Consider the following 27,372-nt stretch of genomic DNA (forward strand, 5'->3'; position numbering starts at 1 on the left):
GTGAATACAAACAATATACGCATGATTAGTTATGTGATATAATGGATTAATTAGACTGATTTACGTGGAACCAAGTATATTTTGTGGCTGAGCCACCTTGTAAGTGTGGGCGGGTCACGCCCCGATCCCGACATATGTCCAGTATCGACGTGCGACAGTGACTGTAAGAGGGTGCAAAGTAATACAAATAATATACACAATGGCATACTAAAACTGAAATTAACAACATTTACAAGGTGGCAGGATCTCAGTCACAAAATACAACTGTACAACAAAGCTAACGCCTATATGCTCCCAAAAGAAAGTCGCAAAGAAATACGAGGAAAGGTACAAAGGTAACCTAATCGCTCCAATTGATGAAATTTGACTGCTACCCCAATCCTTGTATCTACTCAGACCTATGTCCTATACAATCACCCATACACCGTGGGAATGGTGCACTGGGCAAAGCAACAACCCGGATAAGCTGTGAAGCTCATGCGAGTGATAATAATCCGACATATGTGATAATCATAAAACCAGTCCATCGATCATAGTTTATTAACGACAAATATAAATCAATTCTTTATAAAAACATAATCAAAATAAAAAAATAAACCACTGAAAATTCCAAAGGAATCACACAGACATCCATCGACCTTTCTAATCAACCACAAAGGTTCTCAGGCATATCAGTCATAAATGCACTGAAAACTAGGATTAAAGTGACTTAGTTTGGCTGGAGCCTACATCTTCTAAGCTTTCACATTTTAGACTGAATCTGAAGAATCAACGAACCAACTAAATAAAGGTTGCGATTTTGGACCACTCAATGAAATCCAACAAAAAACGTGTTCCAAACCACTCAACGAAATCTGAACGTAGACAGATAGAGCAAGGAAATGGACGACTCAATGGAACCCCAACAGAACCCGGTTCCAGAACACTCAATGGAACCGACCAGAATCCAAGGAACTCAGTTTCAAACGGCTAAACAAAATGAGACTTGACAATTTTGCCTCAACAACTCCCTATGCCAATGGCTTAATGATCCTTTACTAGCCCTCATGTTTCTCAAACAATTCAAATATGTATAACAAATCACAATTCACAAACATTTCGAATATGCAAGTCAAATCACATGTCATAAAATACATCGATGACATAATTTAAAATAACTATTTAATAAAAAAAACACATTTATAAATTCATGATGTTTCCACCAAGGATACTAACAGGGGAATTCTCAAGGTAATAACCATTACCACAAATATTAAAATCACTCACCTGGATTTCGCATAGAGAACGAGGCGTCTACGTACGTTTGTCGCCTATAATGAATCACAAGTCCCATCTCAGAATTCTAGCACATAATTTTACGTTGTACACGTCCTCTAGGACATTCTAGATGGATTCGGGATGCGTTGACAAAAAATTGAATGTCTGTCAACCGTCAACGGTAGGGTCAATAACCCTACGTAACTCGATCTGAAAGATACTAAAATTTCAATATGGTTCTGATAAGCTTATATTTATATATATTTTATATCAAATTCACTTGTCTTTTCTTAGTTAGTTCCTTATATTTTTGAGTTATTTACTTTGTTTTTGTGTTTTGTAGGATTTGTCAAGTAAAGAAAAGAAAAATAACACAAGTGGAATTTTAAGTAATAAATTCGTCAAAACTGCCTGTGCAGGTCAGCTGACTTTGGAAGCAAGTTGCGGACAGCTCAGAATGAATTAGGAATGAGCCTTATATGCTTGGAAAGCTATGGATATCTATTTTCTGGAGCATTTCGCAGATTGTTAATATCATGTTTCTAGAAAAAGTTATGGCCGTTCTAACACTGAAAGGTTCCCAAGAGACTGAGCAGTTTGTAACTGACAAGAAAGCATTGAAAGCAATAAATCTCATAAAACTAACAGCAAAACTGATGCAGCCAAGAACAAGCCAGCTAACACTTATTCAAATATCAGAGGAAATGAAAAATTAAGTGAGAGTAATGGACATAAAGGCTGCCCAAAGAGTTACAATTGTTTTAGCATTTCCTCTCACTTATTGTCATCACTAAATGGCTGTTAGTGGGGTGAGTTATGGAGAAAAAAACTGTAGCAGCAGAAAAGAAGAAAAGACTACAGGTTGCAGCAACAAAAAGGGAGAAAAAGTGTGGAAAAAAGAGAGAAAAAAAAGAAGGAAAGCAAGGAAAAAAGGCAAGGCTGCTGCGTTGGGGAATGAAGGAAAGGAAGGAGGAAATCTTGGCATTCTCTTCTCTCGGTTTTATCTTCTCAAACTTATGTCTTTCTTTTGGTTTAATTTGAGAATTATGTGTAACTAATTTTTAGTTGTTAGGGGCTGTTTTGCCCTAATATGATTGCAAGTTTATTATGACATTTCGTTTGAATTACTTTTACGAATGAATGAAAATTGGTTCACTACTTGTCTCATTGATGAATTCTTTATGTGTTTTCTACGGATGCATACTTAGTAAGCATATCTAGGATTCTAATGCTATGAATATGTGTGTGTCTGCCCTTGTCGAATGAGGACCTACATATGTTTTAGAGTAGTACTTGTTAATTGTGATTAACATGTGAACCAATTTCTAGGATTAGTAAGACAATGCTAGTACTTACGATGCCTTGTGATGACTCAAACTCTTTTCGTTCTTAATGATTTCTACTTGTTAAATCTATGAACACACCATTCGAGATTGCATGTTAGGGACTAAGTTAACTTGAAAACGTCATTCTCTTAACATACTACATAAGAAAGAGTAATAGGTTGAGTTCTAACATTGAGCCAACTTGAGCATCTTCATCCAAAAATGAAAGGAATTTGAATGAAACATAACATGTTTGCATGATTATTTGGTGGTGGATAGCAATTCCCCTAACTCGTTTTTCTTAAGTTGTGAACTACTTAAAAATCTGTCTCTGTCTTGTTTTTGTTCGATTTAATTTAAATATCAAATCAACTCCAAAAATTCCAAAAATTTGAGTGAGTATAGCTCTGTGTGTCTAGTATATGCATATAAAATTTCGTAGACTTTAGATAAGTGTAAGTCGGTCTAGTAATTATTTTTCGGTGGCTGGTCAGTAGGGACAACAACCCAGTTTTTGTGACATTCTAAGTAGTTAGATAAAACAATCTTCTACGGAAAAGACCCTTATTTTCATGTGCTACAATTGATAAATCTTATTTTTAATAAGGAAAATTAATAGGACATTTGTGTGCTACTTTGTGGTGTGCTTTTAATCTTATCAGGTTCGAAAACAACATATTAAAATTTCATGTTGATCCGACAGTTGGGTCTCCACCAATCGCAAATTTAAGTGGCGGTCCACCATGAAACTATGTTAAAATGGCTGAATTTCGCTAAACGACTGCCAAAAATAGAATCAGAGCATCAAAATTAGCCTAGGACAACATTTTGAATTTTTCGTCCCTAGACCACTGCCGTGCTCCGGCCACATACCGTAGTGCGCCACTGCATACGCTGCCATGTACCCCCACGCATAGTTGGGATTCAGTGGGAATATTCTATCCTCAAAAAGAATATTTCGTTAAAACAAATGGAATATTAAGGAATATAACTTGACACCGTTCGAGAATATTCCAGAGGCTACAAAATATTCACTTTCCCCTTTCTTTCTCCAGTCGCAGGCGCCATCCACCGTCTACCGTCCGTCGCCGTCCAAGTCGCCAGTTTCTGCAGATTTTTGTCGAATATCTGAGTTGATTTCAAATGCTCATAACTTCTTCGATTCTTAACCAAATTCGTCGATCTTTAAATGAAAATGAAGCTAAAAGAGAGTAGAACATTTCTATGCCTGTTGGAATAAAAGAAAAAAAAAGTCAGCCGAAGATCTCCTGAATCTCATCGGAAAAGTACAGCTCCAAAACATGTTCTTGAAATTACGTCTGTGCACTAAATTTCACAAAACCAACGTCGACATCACGTTTCCAGGGACGAGATGAAGGTTTTGATGGTGTTTGAAACTCGTTAGGAAATTAGGGTGGGATGGCAAAAATCATATTTTCAAAAAAGAAGATCTGAAAAAATATATATATATATATATATCTGGCCAGAAAAATGAAGTGTAAATGTAAATAACAATTAACGATTAAATGTAAATCTAGAGTTATGGATACGGTGTCGAATTTGGGAGTTAACCCCTTCACCTTTTATATTTATTTTTTTTACATTTTTCACACTTGTACATTAATTTTTATTAATTTTGCACTTAATTCATGAGAGTTTGGAGGGTTTTACAAATCCAAACGACGATAGAACCATCGTCCAACTGTAAATGATGCAATCACAAGCGTTTATATATATTTTTTTTTCACTTTTTTCACACATGTACATTAATTATTATGAAATTTTATTTATTTTGAACTCCTCATGAAAACATTGTTCGCAAGGGTTTGGAAGGTTTTAAAAATCATAATGACGATGTACCCATCGCCAAAGCGTAGAGGATGCGATATTAAACGTTTGCATATTTTTCACATTTTACACACTTGTAAATTTATTACTATGATTTTTTTTTTATGTGCTTTGGTATTTTGTAGGAAAAATTAAATTACGTTAAAAATTCATATGTACCCATCGCCAAAGCGTAGAGGATGCGATATTAAACGTTTGCATATTTTTCACATTTTACACACTTGTAAATTTATTACTATGATTTTTTTTTTATGTGCTTTGGTATTTTGTAGGAAAAATTAAATTACGTTAAAAATTCATAATGAGCAGTCAAAGTTGACCACCCTTAACCTTTGAGAGTTTGACACATCCCGGCCCCGGCGAGACCACTTCCTAGGCCCGACTCCACCATAGCACAATATTGTCCGCTTTGGGCCCCCAGCACACCCTCACGGTTTTGTTTCTGGGAACTCACACGAGAACTTCCCAGTGGGTCACCCATCATGGGAACGCTCTCGCGCTCTACTCGCTTAACTTCAGAGTTCCAATGGAAGCTGAAGCTAGTAAGCTCCCAAAAGGTCTCGTGCTAGGTAGGGATGAGAATATACATATAAGGATCACTCCCCTGGGTGATGTGGGATGTCACAGAGTTGTTGACCAAATGTAAGTATTTAATCTCACTTATGTGACATTAAACCGTATGACTAATGTCCTAAGGTTTTTTAGTAGTTTAAAAACACAAAACTAACCTTTTTCTTAATGGTTTGAAATGGTTGATTTGTTTTGATAAAAAAAAAAAAATGGTTGATCTGTAACTATTGTAGACCTGTTAAGAACTCGTTATTAAGGGGTGACCAGATAACGACCCCATTAGTTAACGTGTTGGCTTGAAACTCATTATTTTTGTGTTGTTTCATATCGGTTAACGAGTCATGCAAGAAATTGTCAAGTCTAATCCCCATACAATTTATGTTACTTTTTTTTCTCCTTACTTCTGAAACTACTTATCGAAAGAACTTTTTTTGTCAACAAAAAATGTGAAAAGACGATTTAATCCTCTATATTCTATAAAAATATTTGAAACAAAAAATGATGAGCATTAAAGTAATTTCACAAAAAAAAATTATTGTTATTTCTCTTCCCTCACCACTCACACGTGTCGTTTGTGGGACACTGCTATTATATTGTTAACACAAGATTAATTACTTGAACCGTTTCATACATGGCCTAATGGAAACTATTAAGCCATCTCCACCGAAAGGGCTAAATATAGCTCCGTCTAGAATTATAGCTCTGCAAAAAGTTATTATTAAATCAACAGTGTCAACCATAATCATATATATTATCTCCAACTAAATGGGCTAAACATAGCCCCTAAATAATTTATTAGTTTTAAGTTTATACTTTAAATTTATTAGTTAATTTAATTAAACTACATTTGGATGCTTTCAAATCTAACCTTTGAATTTGAATCAATTATTACAACTAAGGAACTTAACCCAAAAAAAAAAAAAGGCTAAGAAAGGGGCTACATTTGGCCAGCCTGATGCCCCTTTGGCCAAATAATGGTTTGGTAGGCTCCATAGAATTGTAGCCAGCCATCAATTGGTGATGAGTTTTTTGGCAAATCAGGCCATTTTTTGGCTTTTAGACCTTTATCCCTCCCCATTGGAGATGGCCTTAGACATGGGTAGAAAGAGCCAGAAGTAGGCTTTTTCACCTTTTCATTTATTTGCATTAATTTTGTTTAAATCAGCAAATTATTTGTTTTGGTTGAATGTGTATTTTTTTTTTTTATAATTGTATAGCATGATTTATTATTGAGTTTGATGTAGATTTAAATGTTATGAATATTACACATGTTGTAGCATATTAATATTAAACCTGAAATCATCGAGTATTGATCAACTAGGAAGCGTTGATAATCTTCTGAAGGGCCCCTGCTTCAATACCCTTGATGAGGCGCTAGAATCAACCTCACAACAAGTGATAGCTACACATGTGGCTATTTCCATGACTAATGAGAGATTTCCCTCTAACTTGGACGCAAATTACAATGCGACAAGTGGCAACACCATATTAAATGCATTCAATCCTACATTAGCCAAGTCAAAGAATCTCTTTCAACTTTGCCTCATCCATTCAAAAGGTTATTCACATTTACTATTCAATACTATATTATCACTAAACTCGTCCATGTGTAACTTTAACATACTTTTCTAACTTAAACATCATAGGCTCTTAGGCCAATACCACACCGGTGCCTCTCGTTACTTACTCTACCTTCCTCGCAAGTCACTTTGTCTGCCTACCTTTGACCGAAGCCCCCTCTCTAAATTACTCACATCACTCTTTACGTTGACTCAAAATTCATTCGAATTTGTGCATCAACAACATCATTTGGTCCTCTATTCATATTCCAAGAGAAATATCATAAAAGAAAAAAAAAAAAAAAAACATGCACAAAGGTAAGTATGCACAATTTTTATTTTTCTATCTATAAAGAAATTATCAGCATCGTCTGACACTAGCAATTTTCATCCAAAGTGGTGTTGGCCCGTTGGATCCTTTATGGGCCACTTGTCCACTTCTAGCCAACTTATGATTTGAAGTAAGCCCATTGAGCTTGGGCCCTGTGGACCGACAACTTCCGAGGAGGAAATGTTGAATCTTCTGGATCTATGTTTAATTAGTGCTCATTTAGAAGTGGTTTTAAAATAATACTAGTGATAGCGTTGCTGTCACATCCCAGCTTGGGCCTCCACCATATCCCGGGCCCGCTCCACCACTGTAGCACAATATTGTCCGTTTTGGGCCCCAACTATGCCCTCACGGTTTTGTTTCTGGGAACTCACACGAGAAATTCCCAATAGGTCACCCATCATGGGATTGCTCTCGCGCGCTACTCGTTTAACTTCGGAGTTCCGATGGAACCCGAAGCAAGTGAGCTCCCAAAAGGCCTCGTGCTAGGTAAAGATGAGAATATACATATAAGGCTTACAAGATCCATTCCCCTGGGCGATGTGGGATGTTACATATAGCTTCCCCCAACTGATCTATATCGGGGTAACTAGGCTTAGCTGAGCGACGCAGTTCTTTACGAGGTGGCATAGTTCTGACAGAAGACAACAAAACAATTAAAACACTCACAAATAATGCAAGACTGCCAAAATTAGGCTCTGATAGCCCGAGCCCCCACCACATCTAGGGCTCAACTCCGCCTAGCATGATATTGTTCGCTTTGGGCCCCGACCAAGTCCTCACGGTTTTGTTTTTGGGAACTCACACGAGAACTTCCCAGTGGGTCACCCATCATGGGATTGCACTAGCGCACTACTCGTTTAACTTCGGAGTTCCGATGGAACCCAAAGCCAGTAAGCTCCCAAAAGACCTTGTGCTAGGTAGAGATGGGAATATACATATAAGGCTTACAGGATTCACTCCCCTAGGCGATGTGGGATATTACAATCCACCCCCTTTAGGGGCCCGACGTCCTCGTCAGCACACATCCGGCCAGGGATTGGCTATGATACCAAATTGTCACATCCCGGCTCGGGCCCCCACGATATCCCAGACTCAACTCTGCCGTAGCACGATATTGTCTGCTTTGGACCCCGACCACACCCTCACGGTTTTGTTTTTGGGAACTCACACGAGAACTTCCCAGTGGGTCACCTATCATGGGATTGCTCTCGCGCGCTACTCACTTAACTTCGGAGTTCGGATAGAACCCGAAGCCAATGAGCTCCCAAAAGGCCTCGTGCTAGGTAGAGATGAGAATATACATATAAGGCTTACATGATCCACTCCCCTGGACAATGTGGGATGTTACAGTTGCCCCCGCATACCGCGTGTTTCCTGCAAGAACTAAATATTTGGTGTTTCTTCTCAAAACCACTTTTTGGAACCTAAAATTAATTTCACCAAAAGCACTTTCGGTTATTTTAAAAGCACTTCCAACCGGCTCTTATGTTTTAGGGATGAAGTATTAGCTTTAGACTCTATTTAGTAACTCGGCTTTATATATTATACTCATTTGTAATTATCCACAAATGTAGCAATCAATTATGTGATTACATTAAATTGACCACTGATGATTATCAATGCACATCCCTATAACATTTTTTGTTGCTTTCTTTTCTTTGTCATTCTCCTTACTTCATAACCTTAAATTAATCTGATGGTAGATTAATCAATATCCTTATATATCCCTGTTACATCCTAACAAAATAATAATCTCAATTACAAATAAAAGAAAAAAGGGTGTACACTGAAACCGTTCCACCTTTTTTCCCTTACCCTTCTCTCTCTCTCCCTCCCCCCCTTTCATCCCTTTTCTCCCTCATTTTCCCTTCCAGTTTGAACTTTTTGCAGTAGCAGCAATGCAAATGGAATTTGTGTTTACAATGGGAGTTTATTTAGAAATTATTAATTGTAGATTTTATAGAAAAAGAATTTGAAACAGAACTTGTAGCCCATAATGATCCAGGGAAAGCACTTAACCTTCAATTCGTTTCTAAAGAGGAGCATCTAGATGTTGAAGAGTTTGAAAAAAAATGATGGAAGAACGATACATGAGTGGTGTTCGACCCCTAAATTCCCCATGGGCCTTGCGGGCATGCCAGGAATTTAATCGAACAAGAAACTGGTGGGTGTGGGCGTGCCACTACTAGATGTCGCTAGTACACGAGATCTAAATGATTGAGATTGCGCCTGAGTTCGACTTCTAATCAAGAGATTGCGCCATTGAGTAGGAGTGACTCAAATCAAGGTTCTTTCTTTGCCTTAAAGATAAGGACTTTACTTATGTGGAGAAATATAACAACATGTAAATGATAAGGTTGATGGAAGTGTGAATGACAGAGGAAAGTACATGATTGGTATTGTAGATTGCTTGTAAATTAAATAACTGGAAATGAGTTGTACAAAAATGTAATTATTTAAAGTACAAAATATTATAAGTACAAAAGGATGCCAAATACAAGGTTCGAGCTTGTTCCTGACTGATCGGGCAAGTTGCTCTAGTTTTGTGGCAATTTCTGGTGGTTTGGGGAATGGTTTTGAAGGTTGTAAATAAAAATACAAAGGAGATCGATACTACCGAGTGAGCATTAGAGCTAAAAACAAGGAAAGTAAAGGGTGCTTGGCTAAAAGTAAATGTTTACAAGGAAATTGAGGAGCTGATTTGAGTAGAGTTGCTTGATTGATTGGTTGAGTGTCCATAATCCTTGTGCCTTTGCTTCTTTATATAGAGATCTGAGATAGCCCCTCTGTTTAGAACATTGAACTTGCATGATAGAACTCCATTGCCATCTTGCATATGAAATAATATTAAAAGAGGCCAACTCACATTTCCACCACATGTTTCCACCATATGCAATAAATTAATAATTAAAAGAAGAAAGCTGGCTTCTTTCACCACATGTCTTCTAGCCAAATGCCCGTATGTTGCCTTCCAATCCACTTGCAATAGGAAAGCATGCAATTATCTTGATTAAATAAAGCTCTTGGCACATCTCCACCACCCAAACAAAAGGGAAAAATAATATTTTAATGTCAAACCATCTCACTAGATGTAGCCAAATATCTTCCAAGTTAGCCCCCTTGCACAATAATCCTCCAAATGCCATATTTTGACCTTAGGCCCAAAGAAGTAAAAATGTGCACATTTTAGGTGCAAACAAGTGGTTCTAGCTATGTAACCTATGCTAAGGATAATTATGAGAACAAAAGGTCAATTGACGGAAATGTTCTACCTACTATTAAGGATCCAATCATCTGGAAAGTGAAATGCATGTATGACATTGAATGTTATGTTATATATTTTCTTTGGGTAGAAAATTTAGATGGAGAGGGAAGGCAAGAGAAGGGATGGATGGGAGAGAGATGGTATGGGAAGAAGGCGAAACCGTTTCATGTGCAAATGTTTTTTCTTTTATTTTAATCGACATTATTATTTTATTAGGGTGTAGCAATGATAATATATGGTTATTAATTAATTCACCATCAGATTAATCTAAGGGTTTTAAATGAAAGAATACCTCACAGGTCCTCAAAATGAGGTCCTTAGGTGAGCATTAATCCAGATTAAAACTGCACTTGATATAGATAATTGCTCTCATAAGGTCCTTATTTTGAGGATCTGTGAGGTCATTTTTATATGAACACTCATATTAGTCTTATGGAAGATTATGTTATCAATTTAAATAATTATTGTTGTACCTAGTCGGGTATGGGTGTGCTAGGCGGATGCCTCAACAAATCTAGGCGCCCTTTCTTAATTTTCAAATGACTAGACATTAATCGGAGCGGTGGCCAGCCACCTATCGCCTAGGCGGGACTTAGACGAGAATTTTTAGAACAGTGATATACACACACACACACAACCCATTCGGGCAAACTATAAAACAGACATTGAGAGAAAAAAAGAAAGAAGGAGAAAGAGGGAGAGAAGCAAACAGCCAAGAGAGAGATAGAAAGAGAAAAAGAATGGGAGAAGGGAAAAAGAGATAGAGGGAAGAAAATTTACATTGGGCAAATGCAAGAAAAGCCTAGTCAAGCATTCAGGCAAATTGTAAAAACATTTTTCTACACTCACCATCCAACCTCCGTGGTTTAATCTGTTTTGAGAACCCAAATCCAAACGTGGCTTCACTTTTCTACCTCTCACCCATTAAAAATGGTGGCTGACAGGTCATCGACAATTAATGGCAGAAAAATCAGAATATCTTGTTGCAGTTGTTGATGGTTTTCTAATTTCAACTTTTGGGTTCGGGCTAAATACATCCATTCAGACAGAAGGAAAATGCAAGAAAGGTAAAAGACCTTTGGGCGACTGCCTAGATTTTTGTGTTTTCTATTATTATTATTATTATAAATTTTTACACAGCCCATTTGGGCAACACAACATATGCCCAAGTCAGGCAAGAAATAAAGCAAGATAGAGGGGGAAAGGAAGAAAGATGGAGAAAGGAAAGGGAGAGATAGAGGAAGAAAAAGAACAAAAATTAAAAAAAAAAAAAAATTAAAAGAAGCAAACTGAATAGCCTGGTTGGGCATTTAAGACCATCTCCAACCGAAGGACGGTGAGCCCTCTGGCTCTCCAAAAAATTAATATTTTAATGAACAGTGCATGACCATATTTCTTACCATCTCCAACCGAGGGCCCAAGGGCCATAAAGCTCATTTTAGCCCTGTCACAAAAAAGGATCTCCAACCGTGGGCCAAATGGCTAAACATAATTTATTATTTAAAAACTACAAATTAAATTTAAAAACTACAACAACTTAAATTTATAGGGAAAAAATGAGAATTTTTAACTATTTTTTTTTTAAATTTTGGCCGAAAAAAATTCAAATTCAAATCCAACGGTTAGGTGACGTCAGCTATAGGATGATACATTTCCGCGCCACAAACAAATACCTACAACAGAAGCTTGTTGCACATCTTTGGGCCAAAACAAGCATGGAGTAGGCATTTAAGTTTTATGTTGTTAAATGTTTTTAAAAATGTTGTTTAAGTTTCATGTTGTTAAATGTTATTTTTTATGTTGTTTAATATTATTTAATGTTGTTTCATATTGTTTAATGTTGTTTCATTTACTTAATTTAATTTAATGTTGTTTAATGACTTAGGAAGTTATAGGAAAAAAAAAATAGAATTTAAAAAAAAATTAAAATTTTTGTAAAAACAAAAATGTAAAAAAATTGGCTAGTTGACATCAACTAGCTAGCCTTTGCAATTTGAATTGTGGCCCGGCCTGGGGCCGGCTGGCTGGTTCATTTGGGCTGGCCGGTTGGCCTTTTGTCCCTTTTTTGTCCAGTGGGGCCCACAAGCCCTTTGGCCTGGCTCTTTGTTGGAGACGATTTTTAGGTTATTTTCGGCCCTCTGGCCCTTTGGACCATTCGGTTGGAGATGGTCTAACACAAAAAGCCCCATCAGGCAACTAGAAAAAACAACCTGGTTTTTTTTTTTTTTTTTTTTTTTTTGAATGACTTTTTTTAAATCAAAAAGCAAGCAAAAGAAAGCCCACTCAAGCAAAAAGGCAAAAAGAGAAAGAAAAAGAAAAAAGAGAGAAAGAAGAAAGGAGAAAGGAGAAAAATCAAGGAAAAGAAAGAGGGAGCACTTCGGGCAAACGAGGAAACAACAATAAAAGCCCTATTCGGGCACACTGGGTGAAGACCCTTGATTGTCCAGATTTTATTTCTCTTAACACTTAAGCCTTTTTCTCTTTTTAAAGTTGAGTGCAGAAAAATCAAATCCAACATTTAAATTAGCCATACCATACCAGGTAGCTTGGGAGTTGTAGGAGGAGGCCATTCATGTGTCACCCCAAGCCCTGTCATTTTTGAAGTCTCGGCATGGACGACATACTTGTGTTGGCGGGGGAGAGTGTAAGAGCTCTCTTCTTCTTCGGGCTTCACATGAGATGCAAGTTTAAGCCCCCCGAGTGTTGGTGTTTTGCCTTTACTAGCCATAAGCTCCATTTTAGCTGTTATCGGTTTCGACAAGTTGGTTTGTTCTCCTACAACCAAATCCATTTTCATGGATGTTTCATTGATTAGGGCCATTTTTTGGCTTTCATCAATGTGTATGCTTTGTTCTTCCTTGATTGTAGTAGGATGAGTTTGTTTTGTATAGGGGATTTGACACATTTGATCTATCAACTTTCTCATAGTTTCTCCGAAAGTTGTGTAGCTTTCCATCATCCTTTCAAAACACTTGGTCACCTCTTCATTGTATTTGATGCCTACCACATGGAGTTTAGACAATTTCTCCTCTAATTTGCCCACATCCTTATTGTAAAGCTCTTCATCCGGATGTTCATTAGTTGGCATCTCATATATTGGCTCTATGTACTCATTGGTAGCACTTTGATACTCAAAGTCATTTGTTGACCTATCGTAGTTTTCATGAGTCATCAAAAGAATAATAACTTTCACCATGACCATAAGTTAGCCAATCTTCAGGATTATTATTGTATAGTTGGTAATCATTAGTTGGCCAACAATCATATTCCATAGGACTTGAGTACTCTCCACCCATGTACCCATAAGTTGGCAGCTCATAGGTTAGCTTGATGTGATTTTTGTCATAGCCATAGTTTGGGCAATTTTCAACACTGTCATCCTTTTCATACTCTGGAATGTAGTGGTCGAAAGCATGTTGAGAAAAACAATGAACATAAGGATTTTTCATGATCTAACTCCATATAAGTGTCCCACTGGGCGTGTCAATTTGTTCGCCCCCAAAATTTTCCATGGGCTTCACGAGCAAGATGGGAATTTACTCAAACAAAAAACTGGTGGGTATGGGCGTGCCACTACTAGATGCCGTTAGTAGACGGGATCTAAATGATTAAGATTGCGCCTGAGTTTGACTTCTAATCAAGAGATTGCACCATTGAGTGGGAATGGCTCAAATCAAGGTTATTTCTTTGCCTTAAAGATAAGGACTTTACTTATGTGGAGAAATATAACAACATCTAAATGACAAGGTTGATGGAAGTGTGAATGACAGAGGAAAGTAAATGACTGGTATTGTAGATTGCTTGTAAATTAAATGACTGGAAATAAGTTGTACAGAAATGTAATTATTTAAAGTATAAAGCATTATAAGTACAAAGGGATGCCACATACAAGGTTTGAGCTTGTTCCAGACGGATTGGGCAAGTAGAGCTAAAAAGGTTGTAAATAAAAATGCAAAGGAGATCAATACCGAGTGAGCAGTAGAGCTAAAAACAAGGAAAGTAAAGGGTGCTTGGCTAAAAGTATATGTCTACAAGGAAATTGAGGAGCTGATTTAAGTAGAGTTGCTTAATTGATTGGTTGAGTGTCCATAATCCTTGTGCCTCTGCTTCTTTATATAGAGATCTGAGATGACCCCTTTGTTGAGAACATTGAACTTGCCCAATAGAACTCCACTACCAGCGTGCATATGAAATAATATTAAAAGAGGCCAACTCACATTTCCACCACATGCAATAGATTAATAATTAAAAGAAGCAAGCTAGCTTCTTTCACCACATGTCCTCTACCCAAATGCCCGCATGTTGCCTTCCAATCCACTTGCAATGGGAACGCATGTAGTTGTCTTGATTAAATAAAGCTCTTGGCACACCTCCACCACCGGGAAAAGCAATATCTTAATGTCAAATCATCCCTCTTGATGTAGCCAATTATCTTCCAGGTTTGCCCTCTTGCACAATAATCCTCCAAATGCCATATTTTGACTTTAGGCCCAAATAAGTAAAATTGTGCACATTTTAGGTGCAAACAAGTGGTTCTAGCTATGTAACCTCTGCTAAGGATAATTATGAGAACAAAACGTCGATTGACAGAAATGTTCTGCCTACTGTTAAGGATCCAATCATCAGGAAAGTGAAATGCATGTATGACATTGAATGGCATGTTATATATTTTCTCTGGGTAGAAAATTTAGATGGAGAGGGAGGCGAGAGAAGGGATATAGGGGAGAGAGACGGTATGAGAAGAAGGCGAAACCGTTTCACGCGCAAATGTTGTTTCTTTTATTTTTAATCGATATTATTATTTTATTAGGGTGTAGCAAAGATAATATATGGTTATTAATTAATTCACCATCAAATTAATCTAAGGGTTTTAAATGAAAGAGGACCTCATAAGTTCTCAAAATGAGGTCCTTAGGTGAGCATTAATCCAGATTAAAACTGCACTTGATACAGATAATTGCTCTCATAAGGTCCTCATTTTGAGGATCTGTGAGGTCATTTTCATATGAACATTCGTATTAGTCTTATGGAAGATTAAGTTATCGATTTAAATAATTATTATTGCACCTAAACACAATAATTCTGCGAATTCATTGAAATAAAAAAAATTCAAAATTCGGTATGGAAAAAAAGTTCATGTGTTCAAGAAGAAGGGAATCCTTAATGATCGAGACCCCACAATCTCAAATTTTTGGTGCTTTGTAATTAACTAGGTTTGAATATTATTGATAAGAGATAGGATGAAATTGAATGTTTAAAGTTATTAGAGTTTTATACAATTGGATTTTGCAAATATAAGGGATTCGATATGACGTGAAACCTTCTTCTCTCTTCTTATATTTTTGTTTTATCAATTAGTATTTTGTTTCTATGTAACAAGAATTATTTAAATCTATTGTAAAATTAGTATTAAGCTCATATAAGAAAGACCTCACAAATCTTAAGACGATGACTTTAGATAGGCTTGGCAATTTCTGACACGACTTGTTAACCTGACACGAAACGACAAGAAATGAACAGGTTACCGGGTCAACATGATAACGAATCAGTTCATTATCAGGTAACCCGATACACTATAAGCAAAATATTAATTTAATAATTTTATACCACTAAAATACTATAATAATCATATATATAATTATAATATATATATATATATATATATATTAAACTAAATTTAGAAAATTTGGAAAAGGAGGTAATATATTTTTATATGATATAGTACTATTGTTTTGTTTATTTTCATAATTATTTTGGTAAACTTCTCATAATTTGAATGGTTTATAATGTTTGGTTTTTCTATACTTAGTTTATACATAAGAGAGTTCTGATGTGGATAACCTTACTGAAAACATCATTAGCATAACTCTTGAAGGCAATAAATCAAGCCAAAGTTCCAATACAATTTCCCCATAATGATCGATGAAAATTGAAGGAATTTATAAAAGAAATAACATGCAAGCTTTGAATTTCATTGGTAAGGTTTTAACTTCTAAGATAGGCTTCGCTACCTTGAAAGAAAAACTCATTCATTTTGCATATCCTTGCACATTTGATATTTTGTGGTAGACTAGTAGTGTGTTCGTGCTATTTTATTAGGCTCTTATTTTGGAGTGTAAATGTAGTACTTAACGACAAATATGTTTTTATGTTTTGAAGTAATATTTGCGTGGCAATGTGGTATGTGCAAATTTAAGGAAAAAAAAGTGTTTTTCTTAAAGGGTCATACTGAGTTAGGTCATTTTACCTGTTGGGTAAAGTGATCCGACCTGTTAAGGACTCGTTAAGATAAATGGTGTGACACGACACTGACCGATAAGATAACATGTGTTACACGAAAATAATACGAAACACGACAAACACGACCCGTTTGCCAAGCCTAACTTTAGAAGAGCAACTTTGTTAAGTCTGACATGAATTTAAAAAAAAAAAAAAGAAAAAAAAAAAAGGGACACTTTGAATGTCGTCCCTAACTACCAATGTTCTTTGACTGAAACCTTTGTGTTTTTTGGTTTTTTTATCGAAGTTCCTGACATTAATGTAATAATGTATTTCTATATAAGTTATTATATTTTTATATTAAAAAGGAAATTTGTAGTTATTTATATTAATGAAATTTAAATAAACCTAAAATTTATGGGATTAAAAATATTAAAGATGAATTATACTCTCTAATATATTGTGTGTGTATGTGTGTGTGTGTGTACACACGGGTACGTTCATAAAAATTAACCAAAAAATTATTGTACCAAAACATGAGTACGTTATTCAAAGACATAAAAAAAAAAATAATAATAAAAAATAAAAAAAAAGATATGAGACTTAATAACATTATTAAATTCCTTCTATTAAACTAGACATTGATACATTCTCAATTTAACGAAATAGAATGTATCTATATAAGTTTAAAAAATGGATATGAGAAAAGATTGAATGAATTTTATATAAAAAATGGGTGCATTTTATATTAAAAAAAAAGGGTACATTTTCATATAACAAATTGGTATATTTAAGAATGAGTACATATTTCTATTAATTAATAAAACACTCATTGTTAACCAAATCCCTATAAAATTATCAGTTTAACCATCTAATTAAAACATAACATGAATAAAAAATATGGGGTAGAAATGTAATTTCACACAACCAAATTTTGTTTTTTTTTTCTTTCAAAGCCTCACCTACATGTAATCTTAACATATCTTTAATTAAAAAATTAAAAAAAATAAAACAACAAAAAAAAAACTTCCAACTCCTACGTTCTCTATGACTCTATTACTCTCTCCTTATATTTCAAAAACAAAAATAAAAAATTTTGTCACACACTTTGTATATGCCCATATGCATATAAGATGAAAAAACTCTAAATCAGTTACTAATTTTTATTATAAAAATTATGTAACTTACATATAATTCATTAATATATTAATGCTAGAAACTTTGATCAAAATTTAAAAAAATATAAGGTCATATTCATTTTATTTATTTATTTTTTTTTTAAATTGAAAAAAAAAGGGAGAGAGACTCTTGGGCTCAGGTTCTTCTTCTTCTTCAGTTACACAAGGAAACCCTACCAAAGCTTTGCGTTTTATGCTTTATACTGGTTCTGGGTTGGTACAATTGCAGTGCCCTTTTGCTTGATTGTTTCGTAGCAAATCATGACGTCTCTGTCTCTTCCTCACTCGCTTCCTCGCTCGCCGCCGCTCCTCCATTCAAACCAACCAAGAATTCTCGCTCCCTCATTCAATCGATTCCCTCTCTTTCGATGCTCCGCCAATCTCAGAAACTCCAAAAATCACAAAAATTCCAGAGCCCCTGGTCGCTTCACTGCCCCTCGCCTCCCAGGTTTTTACTGATTCCATTTACTGTTGACTGACTCAAGTAAGAAATTTTTAGAAATTTGTTTACCTGTTTTGCTCTATGTTGAATTGTGAGTCTGAAATGATGCGTCCGGGACAGGAAATATGTTCCTTGGTGTTGTATGAATTGGATTTCCAAGTTTGAAATGCATGACTGTTAACTTTTTTAAATTTCTTAATTTTTCAAGCTTTAGTGAATTGGGTAGTGAAGGGTCTTCAAAACCATGCATAGTGGCTATAAGAAAGGCAGTCGCAGCGGTTGAAATTTCTACTTCTAGCGGGTTGAAGAGAGCGGATGAGTTGGTTTGTTGAAAGTGGCCGTATTCGGGAAAAGATAACCTTCACATCCTGTCTGCATTGCTGCATACTGACGCTTGAATACAGACAAAACATGCTAGTTGACTTATGTGTGTTCTTAAAGCAGTTATAATGGAATCACAACTTCAGGAATTGAGCACTTCTGGAGAAAAGAATAGGCGTTAGGAGTGCTTATATTAAAAACAATTCTGATCATAAGTGTTTCTCTTAGAAGCATGTCAGAATTTACTGCACATCCAGGCGATTCCAGGAAATACACTTGAAAGTGATTTGTGAAAACGCACTTTTGACTGTTACAAACACAGTCAAAAGTGCTTGTAGCCCTTCTGGAACACTACTATTCTTACCCTACATTGTGTATCTATAAGACTATAATAATGATAGCTCTTGAGGGTGGGAAAAACAAAAAAGCTAGCTTTTAAGGATGTTGTTTTATTTTTCTTCTAAAGTGCTATTGTATCTTACTGATTCTATGATGCCATATTTCCTATGGTCTCTCGGTTGTGCAAGTTTTCAATTTAGTTGTACTGACATGGGTTATTTTTATGATACCATTGCAGCAAAGTTAGAAGTGGAACATTTTGCGAGCATTTCTTCTTCGAGTACCCAAGAAACATCTTCAATTGGTGTCAACCCACAAATCTCAGTACCTCCCCCTCCCTCAAATGTGTAAGGATTTGTTTTCTTCACTTTCTCAGTTATTAATTTATTTTATAACTAATCATGTATTTTATGAGCTTTTTGGGCTGTTTCTTCTTTCGTCCATGTGCCCAAACGTTCATGACCATTTCATCTTTACACCTGTTTACCTTTTATGTTCTAGAGGGTCGCCTCTGTTTTGGATTGGAGTTGGTGTTGGGCTTTCAGCACTATTTTCATGGGTGAGAACATGGATTATTGCATGCTTTTTGCTTGATAAAATGAACTTTTATTAGACCATTTCACCTTTGCTGCGTGTTTGACAAGTTATATTTAATGACAGGTAGCTACGAGATTAAAGGTGCGTCTTTTCATTCTATAATTTATGGGTCTTATTTTTTTTTCTTTTTCAATTACTGGATTTTAATATCGCAGGGTGTGTATAAAAAGACAATATTTGAGTTGAGTGCCCTTAACATGTTTAATATTTGTGAAAGAACTTTTTTCAAATTGCCATCCTCAAATGTGTATGCGAATACATATGTTAAAAAGGATAAGTGTTTGTTTATTGTCTGACACAAAATCTAGCCTCACACTCTTTTGATATGTGAGTTTTGTTTTAATTTTAACTTGTCTTCAATATTCTTTCAGAATTATGCAATGCAACAAGCTTTTAAGACGTTGATGGGTCAAATGAATCCACAAGATAGCCAGTTCAACAATGCTGGATTTTCTCCGGGGTCACCTTTTCCGTTTCCATCAGCTCCAGGATCAGGGCCTTTTGGCTCACCTTTTCCACCTACTTCCCAACATTCGACAGTAGATGTATCTGCAACCAGAGTAGATGCAGCACCATCCGCAACAGCAGTACCAGCCTCATCAGCCACACAAGCCACACCTACCACGCCGACCACATCGGCCACACCTACCTCAGCAGCACCTACCTCAGCAGCACCAGCCTCATCAGCCACGCCGACCACATCGGCCACCCCCGCCACTGATGTCAAAAGTGACTCAGAACTAAATAAAAAGTCAAGATTTGGTAAGCCCATACGATACTCTCATTTATATTGCACAGAGAATTTATATGGTTCAATTTTCTCAATCTGAAATTTATTTTTAATCTACAAAGAAAATTGTCTCTGACCTAGAATATTTTATGTTATTAATAATCCTTATGGCCTTCAATGCATGTATCTTGTTTTTCCGTTGCTTCTTTTTCTTTAACTTTATCTTGGGATCCTAATACATGATCTAAATTCCCTTTTCAATTTTCCAATATATTGGTTATGGTAAATTTAAGTTGCTCAAATAGCCATGAAAGTAAAACAGGGAATTCACTTCTATAGTGGCTGGGACTTTATAATTTTTTTTCTAAATATATGTGGGCACTCTAAAGTATCATTTATTGATGGCTGCAAGAACGAGTGAAGATCTGTGTGGGCTATCTATATCTGAGGTATCATGTAATATACTGATTTTTGTTAGACATCTTGTTAGGAACGTTGAAATCTTTTGTTTTGGGCAATACATTAAATCATTCCTGAGGAATTATCGTACTTATAAAGATATATGCCTGGGGCCCTTTACCACAGTGGTGGAAAGGTTGTTGTGCTCTTGCATTACGGCGTGAGTTCGAATCCCGTCGGCTCTTAATCTAGCATTTAATCTAACTAAATCTATCGTTTGACCAAAAAAACAAAGTAGTCAAATTTGGAAAGAAAGGTAAGTTGCTAATGGTATGGGCAACACAACACTTGGTCCATCTGTTAAAGGCTCGGTTTTCATTGTTGGGGCTCTTGTAGTGGACGTTTGGATCACTGAACTGCATTGCATGGTGGCCCAGTGGGATCCCCTTTTGATTCTCCTCACAAGGGATTCCTATTGAGTCCGATCCCTATCCCTATTAATAAAGGAATTCAATCTATATATTCTCCTCACAAGCGATCATTATAATAAGGGGACTACATATATATGTATATATATTAATTTATGTGTAAAAAAAGATACATAGATAACTTAGATGAATAGTTATATTTCTTCTACCAATCTAAGGCGTGCAAGGCTTATCATTGTAATATGTTAGTAGTTGTGTTATTTTTCGTTTGTATGAATCCATGCTATGATGGTTCTCTCACACAGCTTGGAGTAATAAATGGAGGCCATTTGATTCTAACGGAGCTGATCTGATTTCAAGGCAGATTGCTGTTTATGGTTGGTTTAATGTCAAAAAGTATGATTGACAAACTATCAAGGCTAAATATGTGATTGCCGTGATGTTTGAACTCTCAAAATCTTTTTGAAAATGATCTTGTGGGCTTGAATTGCAACGGAAGCCTTAGATCTGTCAGAGGCAGTTACCTGCATACAGCTGTGGGGGCTGGTCATATGACCTATCTTATATTGACACGTAGGAATATTGTCAATACCTTAATCGTTTACTGTAGTGAATGGATTGAAAATTTCTATAACAAATGAAGGCCATCAATTCTTCGTCTGATTTTTTACAAGATACTCTTGTTTGGACATTGAAATATTTTCTTATGAAGGTTTCTTGTTAGATATTCTAAATTTATGTTCTACTCACAGCTTTTGTAGATGTTACTCCAGAAGAAACAGAGCAAAAGAGTCCTTTCGAAAGTGGCTTAAAAGATGTTTCTGAAGCAAGTTCATCTAAGGGTACCCAGAATGATGTGGAAGTGAGTATCTACTGTCACTGTTCCTCAAGATGTTGTGTTTTTAGTTAATCTTCAAATTTAACTATTTCCAAACTCCATGAAGGTTTCTCAAAATGGAGCTACTTTTAAGCAGGGGGCAGGTTCTTTCACCGGTTCCCAATCTACTGGTATGTAAGGAGTCATGTGAGACTTTTGCAGTCTCTAAGGATTCCAGCGAATGCTTTGCTTTAGATTTAATATCAAATATTTTTGGTAGCTTAGTTGTGACAAAAGCCATCTTTATCTAAAGACTTTTGAACTGCTTATGCTAAATTTCGCCTGCTCCACTTGGGATAATGGTTCTAGAGTTCTAGTTATGTAAAGATTCGTGCATGGATCTGATCAAGGATTGGGCTGGCCTGCCCTAAAAGCAAGGCCCAACCCTGGGAAATTAGGGCAGCCCCTTAAAAAAGAAAAGACCTAGAATGAGGCACTACTTTTATACATTTAATTGACTTATGTTGACACCAAAACTTGTTGTATATGGATAAATTGAAAAATAAATTGCTAATAAATCACCTCTCTCCGAAACTACTGCTTGAAAATGTGCCATTTGAATTAATTAGTCGCATAGGTCTGTTAAGGTAGTGCTTACTTAAATAGTTTATGCCAGCTGAGAGGATTACACGACTATGCTGTAAATGGATATGAAATAATCCTGATTGCATTACTGTGTAATCCTAATCAGTATGTCTTTAAGTGGCTATGATTTTCATTTTTGGAATCTAATCAGACAGTTTAAGTATGTTTTTATTTATTAATGGATAGGAAAAGAAAATCCTGCAATATCAGTGGAAGCCTTGGAGAAAATGTTGGAAGATCCCACAGTGCAGAAGATGGTTTATCCGTAATATACCTTCTTATCTTGTGTGCTTACTAGTTGTGTAAAATGATTTTGTTCTAGTGTCTTATCATGGTTGAATCTAGCTAATTAGCTACATATCACTTGCATACCTTTGTGAATTTCTGGAATGTCAATGGTATTTTGATTGGGTTGGAATAAGATTTTATCAAATTCTCAGCGTATGCAATTTAAATCCAGCTTGAACTGTTTACTTTTGGGGTATTAAATTCATTTGGACAAGGATAATTTTTCAAGCTTGTTAAAGGTAACCTCGTCATTTGGATGAGGATAACTTATTGACTATTTCAAGCTGAAAGTGTTTGGTCTGTTGTTCAGGAATACCAATTTTCAGTCAAAAATTTGACATTTTATAGGAAGATGGTTATCCTTTGGCAAATCCCTCACCTTGTTTAGTTCCATTATCAAATATCTTGTTCATTCCTTTCATTCATTTATTGGAATGTTTATGTGATTATAAAAGTTGATCTCAGAGTTTCCTTCTAAGTCTATATCATATGTTGTAATAAGCTTCCAGTTGTCGTACTCTTTGTTTAACATTTTTTAATTTTATTCTGTCTCATGAATGTGACTTAACATCAACTTACTCCTCTAGAGGAACTATAACATGTTTTTCTTGCTATTGGAATGAAGATTAATTTTATTTATACCCTTGTAGCTATTTACCAGAGGAGATGAGGAATCCTACCACTTTCAAATGTAAGTCCATCTTTCAGTAACACAGCTTTTCCTTAAGATCCTGGGTTATCAGTTATAGCCTTGATATGGCTTATAACCATAAATAATGTTTTCAATTTGATAGTTATTTGTTCACACCTGATAAGGCTAATTGCGGTCATCCGCCTGTTTGAAGCAATGTCTATGTTGCTCTTTGTCATAGCTGATCTTACTGCATAATATCTGGTTTTTTTTCATATTACGTAGAACCTTTTCCTTATTTTTATTTTTTAATACTCTTTTTTGTTGTGACCATGTGTTCTTTCATGGTGGAGGGTTGTTTTCTCCATTCCATTTCGTTTTTTGTTGGCCTAGAGTTCATTTTGTGTCTCTTAATCTGTAGCTTTTGATCATTAGTCTTATTCTGATGGTCATCATTTGATAGGGATGCTACAAAATCCAGAGTATCGCCAACAGCTAGAGGACATGCTGTAAGTTCTTTTTCTTGGCTCTATCTACGTTTGATATTGCTGGTAGCTTTTTATTCTTGTGTTTGTACTTAGATTCTGAGCATTTTTGCTTCATAAATTGATGTGGCAAAACAATATTTTTGGTCTCTGAAGTTTGACCCAAATTTTGATTTTCTTCTCATTTTCTCAATCCCGGCATTTTGTTAAAAAGGTGGATTAATGTTTTCTCTAACAGAATACAAAATTTATGGAACAAAATCGTTCTCCCATCTGCTACAGCTGTACTAACTTGCCTGAAATAAAGTCATAAGTCATCTAATTAAAGCCATAGGTTGCATGTGCATTGCCTGTTCTGACATCCTGTAATACTTTAAGTTCTCATGAAGCAGAAACTGAATCAAGTCGGCATTCCTGTAACAAACTTTGACCATAGTTGACATACCATTGCTTCAATATAAAAAAACCTGATTTAGTCAGTGATCTCAATTGCATGTATATCTGAACGACCATGCTTGTTAGTTGGTCATGTTAAAGGATGTATTGTTCATCAGAATTTTGAACCCTTGTGTCTGTGGAATTAATACTTGAGAAATAGTGTCCACTAAACTTTACGACAAACATTTTGTTACCAGAGAAGGCTGGAGCAGTGTGATGCTTATGCTAAACAAGATTTTCTAATCTTTATCCAATTTAATTTCTCTTATCTTTTTTATGCTTGATGTTTGTTTTAGAAATAATATGGGCGGAAGCAGTGAATGGGACAATCGTATGATGGATTCGTTGAAAAATTTTGATCTTAGCAGTCCTGAGGTTAAGCAGCAGTTTGGTAAGTGTGAAGTACCAAGTCTTGTTGGATTTCAGTCTTTTCTGATTAAATTCCAATTGCTCTAGCGAATGGCATTCATTTACAATTTTTATCTTCCGGCTACTTCATTTTCCTGATTAAATTTGATAATTCCATAAATCTGGAAGTTAGATCAGTTCCATCATGGCAGAAGGATGTGCTAGTGACTAGGTTGATTGGATAATTTTAGTATAGACCAAGTTTAAGATTGAGTAATTTACATCATTCTTGATCTTTTATTGTTTGTTCCATTATTATTATTTTATTTTTCCGTTTGAAACGTTCTCAGTTGTCAATTGTGTATGCTTTATTTGGCTTTCGATTGTTGTAAAACTTATTTGTTCGTTTTTCAAGCTGTTCTTCACTTTCAACACTATTCTTTCCTTGATAAGTTGATATTTATAAAATTCAAAACAATTTCCTTCTCATTTAACAAGAAACTATCTGGCTAAAAAAAACATGAAGGTAGACTTTTTTTTCTCCCATGGTGTGGGGAGTCTAGGTATAAAAGCTCAAGGAGAATAGATAAATTCATGCGGCATGTATTTTCTTTAATTCTTCTCTGTTTATATTTTGCAGACCAAATTGGGCTTTCACCTGAGGAAGTAATTTCAAAAATAATGGCCAATCCTGAAGTTGCTATGGCATTTCAAAACCCAAGAGTTCAAGCAGCAATCATGGATGTATGTATTTCCAATGTACTTGGATTTGATTTAGAATGTCTCTTTTCACCCCACATTTCTGTTTACCCACGTACTTTGTTCTTTTGTAAAACTATGTTCAAGAACGATGTTTAACGACAATACTGTTTTTTGCAAAATATGAAGATAAAAGATAATAGAATTATAGTGTTACTGGCCGCTGGTAGCCTCACTCTGGGGAAGGTCAGTCCGACTGGCCTCCCACTATGGGGTGGAGTCCTAACCGGTATCATGGTCAAAGTTAAGAAATAGACATTATGGGAATGATAAGGGTGGGAAGAGTAAATTAATACTTCTAAAGTTGGTAGAGGTGGAGAAACCTGGTGGGTGGGCAACTGGGAATGATGGGAGATAATAGCATCACTCTTATATGACACATACCGATTCTCTTAAATTTTATGTTTCTTTTGCAGTGTTCACAGAACCCACTGAGCATTGCAAAATATCAAAACGATAATGAGGTACGTTAGAACTTTTTTTACTTTCAATAATGATTTCTGATTTGCCTAATTATGTGGTTTCTAGTTGTGTTTATTTATTACCTTTTTAACGTATAATTTATCCTATCGGTAACTCACTATATGATTATTATTGAGTTTTTCCTTCTCTTCTTCAAAATGATTGTTTTAACACTCTAATTCATCTGTTTCTTATTTAGCTGGCATGAGAGTAACAATAAATTACTTTATTGTATTGGAGATGATGGCTACTGCTTGTAAAGTTCTGATTTGTATTCTTGCTTCGTTCTCATAACTTTAACTGGATAATATCTATCTAATGGAATGTAATTAAGAGCTTTTGGATAACTCGTGGAAGTACTTTATTAAGGCCTTTATTTAGATGAATAAATTCCTTCCAAGAGACATCAACGAGCACATACTGTTGGTTAATTTGTGAGATCCAAATTCAATAGGCAATATTTCAGTAACTCATATAAAACATTAGCAAAACCCGCCAAAGTATGCATACAGTGACCTAACAGCTGACGCAGAACAGTACAATTACTTAATATTACAATGGGATATTTTGACTTGGATCAAGCGATATTATTGGTTTGTATCTGTTTTTGTTGAGGATCGTTGGAAATGGTTTTCTCCCAGCATGCCTCAAGTTTAATTAAGTTTGATTGATCTTGTTTTGGGATACACAATGTACTTGAAGGGGCATTATGTGGCTTTACCAGGTTGGGATGTGGCATTGATTGCTGTTATGAGTATATTACGTATTTAATATAATATGACAGTTTGCTGTGTTCTGTTGTCTCAGGTTATGGATGTTTTCAATAAGATATCAGAACTCTTCCCTGGGGTGTCTGGTTCGCCTTAATTTCTGTTCATGGATGCTAGTTTCTCGAGTTAAACATGCTCACTAAGTAAGGGAATTAGAGCTTTACCAGTCCTGCGAAACTGAACATGCTTGTCGTTCTCATGCCCATGCATAGCGCGATAGGCTCAATTTGCTGCCCTGTTTGGAGATGAGTTGACACCCTTGTAGCGTATTGGACGAACTAAAAGCTTCATGTCCCATAATGTGAAAACGAAATGTATATTGGTGTCCGAGACCATCTGTCTAGCAGACTTTTTGTAATGTTGGTATTGGTAGCTTTGTTCAGAACTTTATGTAGGGAACTGTGACCAATTCGGAATAGAAAATGGTAGGTTTTACAAGGTTTATGACTGTACAACATGTGATGTTATGTTTAAGGATAATATTCCAATGGATTCTATTGGCTGTACATAGGAAAATTTGAATAAAATATGCATTCGTCTTATGCAAGTGATATCGAGGTAGAGAGAATCGAACGCATGACCTCGGTTGCTAAAATGAAAAGTCTCCTTCCATGAAAGGGCTTTTGGCAAGGTTGATCTTTCGAGGTTGGCATGGAGAATAGACAGTTTCGATTATCAAGCAATGTTGTAATTTAGATCAGGAAAAAAAAAAAAAATGAAAGGTAGAAAAAGAAGATTCGAATGAGAAGGTTGTTAGCATTCTTATATTGTATTTTGTTTGATTTCCAATATAATTTTGTCGAGTTGCTGGAACTCTGGAAATAACGGAATTCATCATGTTAAAATCTTAGCCATCCAAGTATCATAAACATATATCAACCTTGAACAAGGCTTCATGAATAAGAAAAATGTAGTCCA

General features: G+C 35.7%; 1 protein-coding gene and 1 pseudogene across 1 annotated transcript; one reads left to right on the plus strand and one right to left on the minus strand.

Moving 5' to 3' along the window:
* Window positions 1–12,617: 12,617 nt before the first annotated feature.
* Window positions 12,618–13,607, minus strand: LOC148695501 (uncharacterized; annotated as a pseudogene).
* A 4,036-nt stretch (window positions 13,608–17,643) lies between these two features.
* On the plus strand, window positions 17,644–26,996 carry LOC137735187 (protein TIC 40, chloroplastic). The gene is made up of 14 exons (XM_068474583.2): window positions 17,644–18,003; window positions 18,896–19,004; window positions 19,159–19,216; window positions 19,318–19,335; window positions 19,626–20,016; window positions 21,564–21,673; window positions 21,756–21,819; window positions 22,460–22,538; window positions 23,212–23,252; window positions 23,656–23,701; window positions 24,412–24,506; window positions 25,104–25,207; window positions 25,639–25,686; window positions 26,492–26,996. Exons 1-14 carry the CDS (start codon window positions 17,817–17,819, stop codon window positions 26,549–26,551), a joined length of 1,410 nt encoding a protein of 469 aa, XP_068330684.2. The 5' UTR covers window positions 17,644–17,816; the 3' UTR covers window positions 26,552–26,996.
* The last annotated feature ends 376 nt before the right edge of the window (window positions 26,997–27,372 follow it).

This window comes from Pyrus communis, chromosome 7 (assembly GCF_041283825.1).
Source record: "Pyrus communis isolate YQ-2024b chromosome 7, ASM4128382v1, whole genome shotgun sequence".
Lineage (NCBI taxonomy): Eukaryota > Viridiplantae > Streptophyta > Magnoliopsida > Rosales > Rosaceae > Pyrus > Pyrus communis.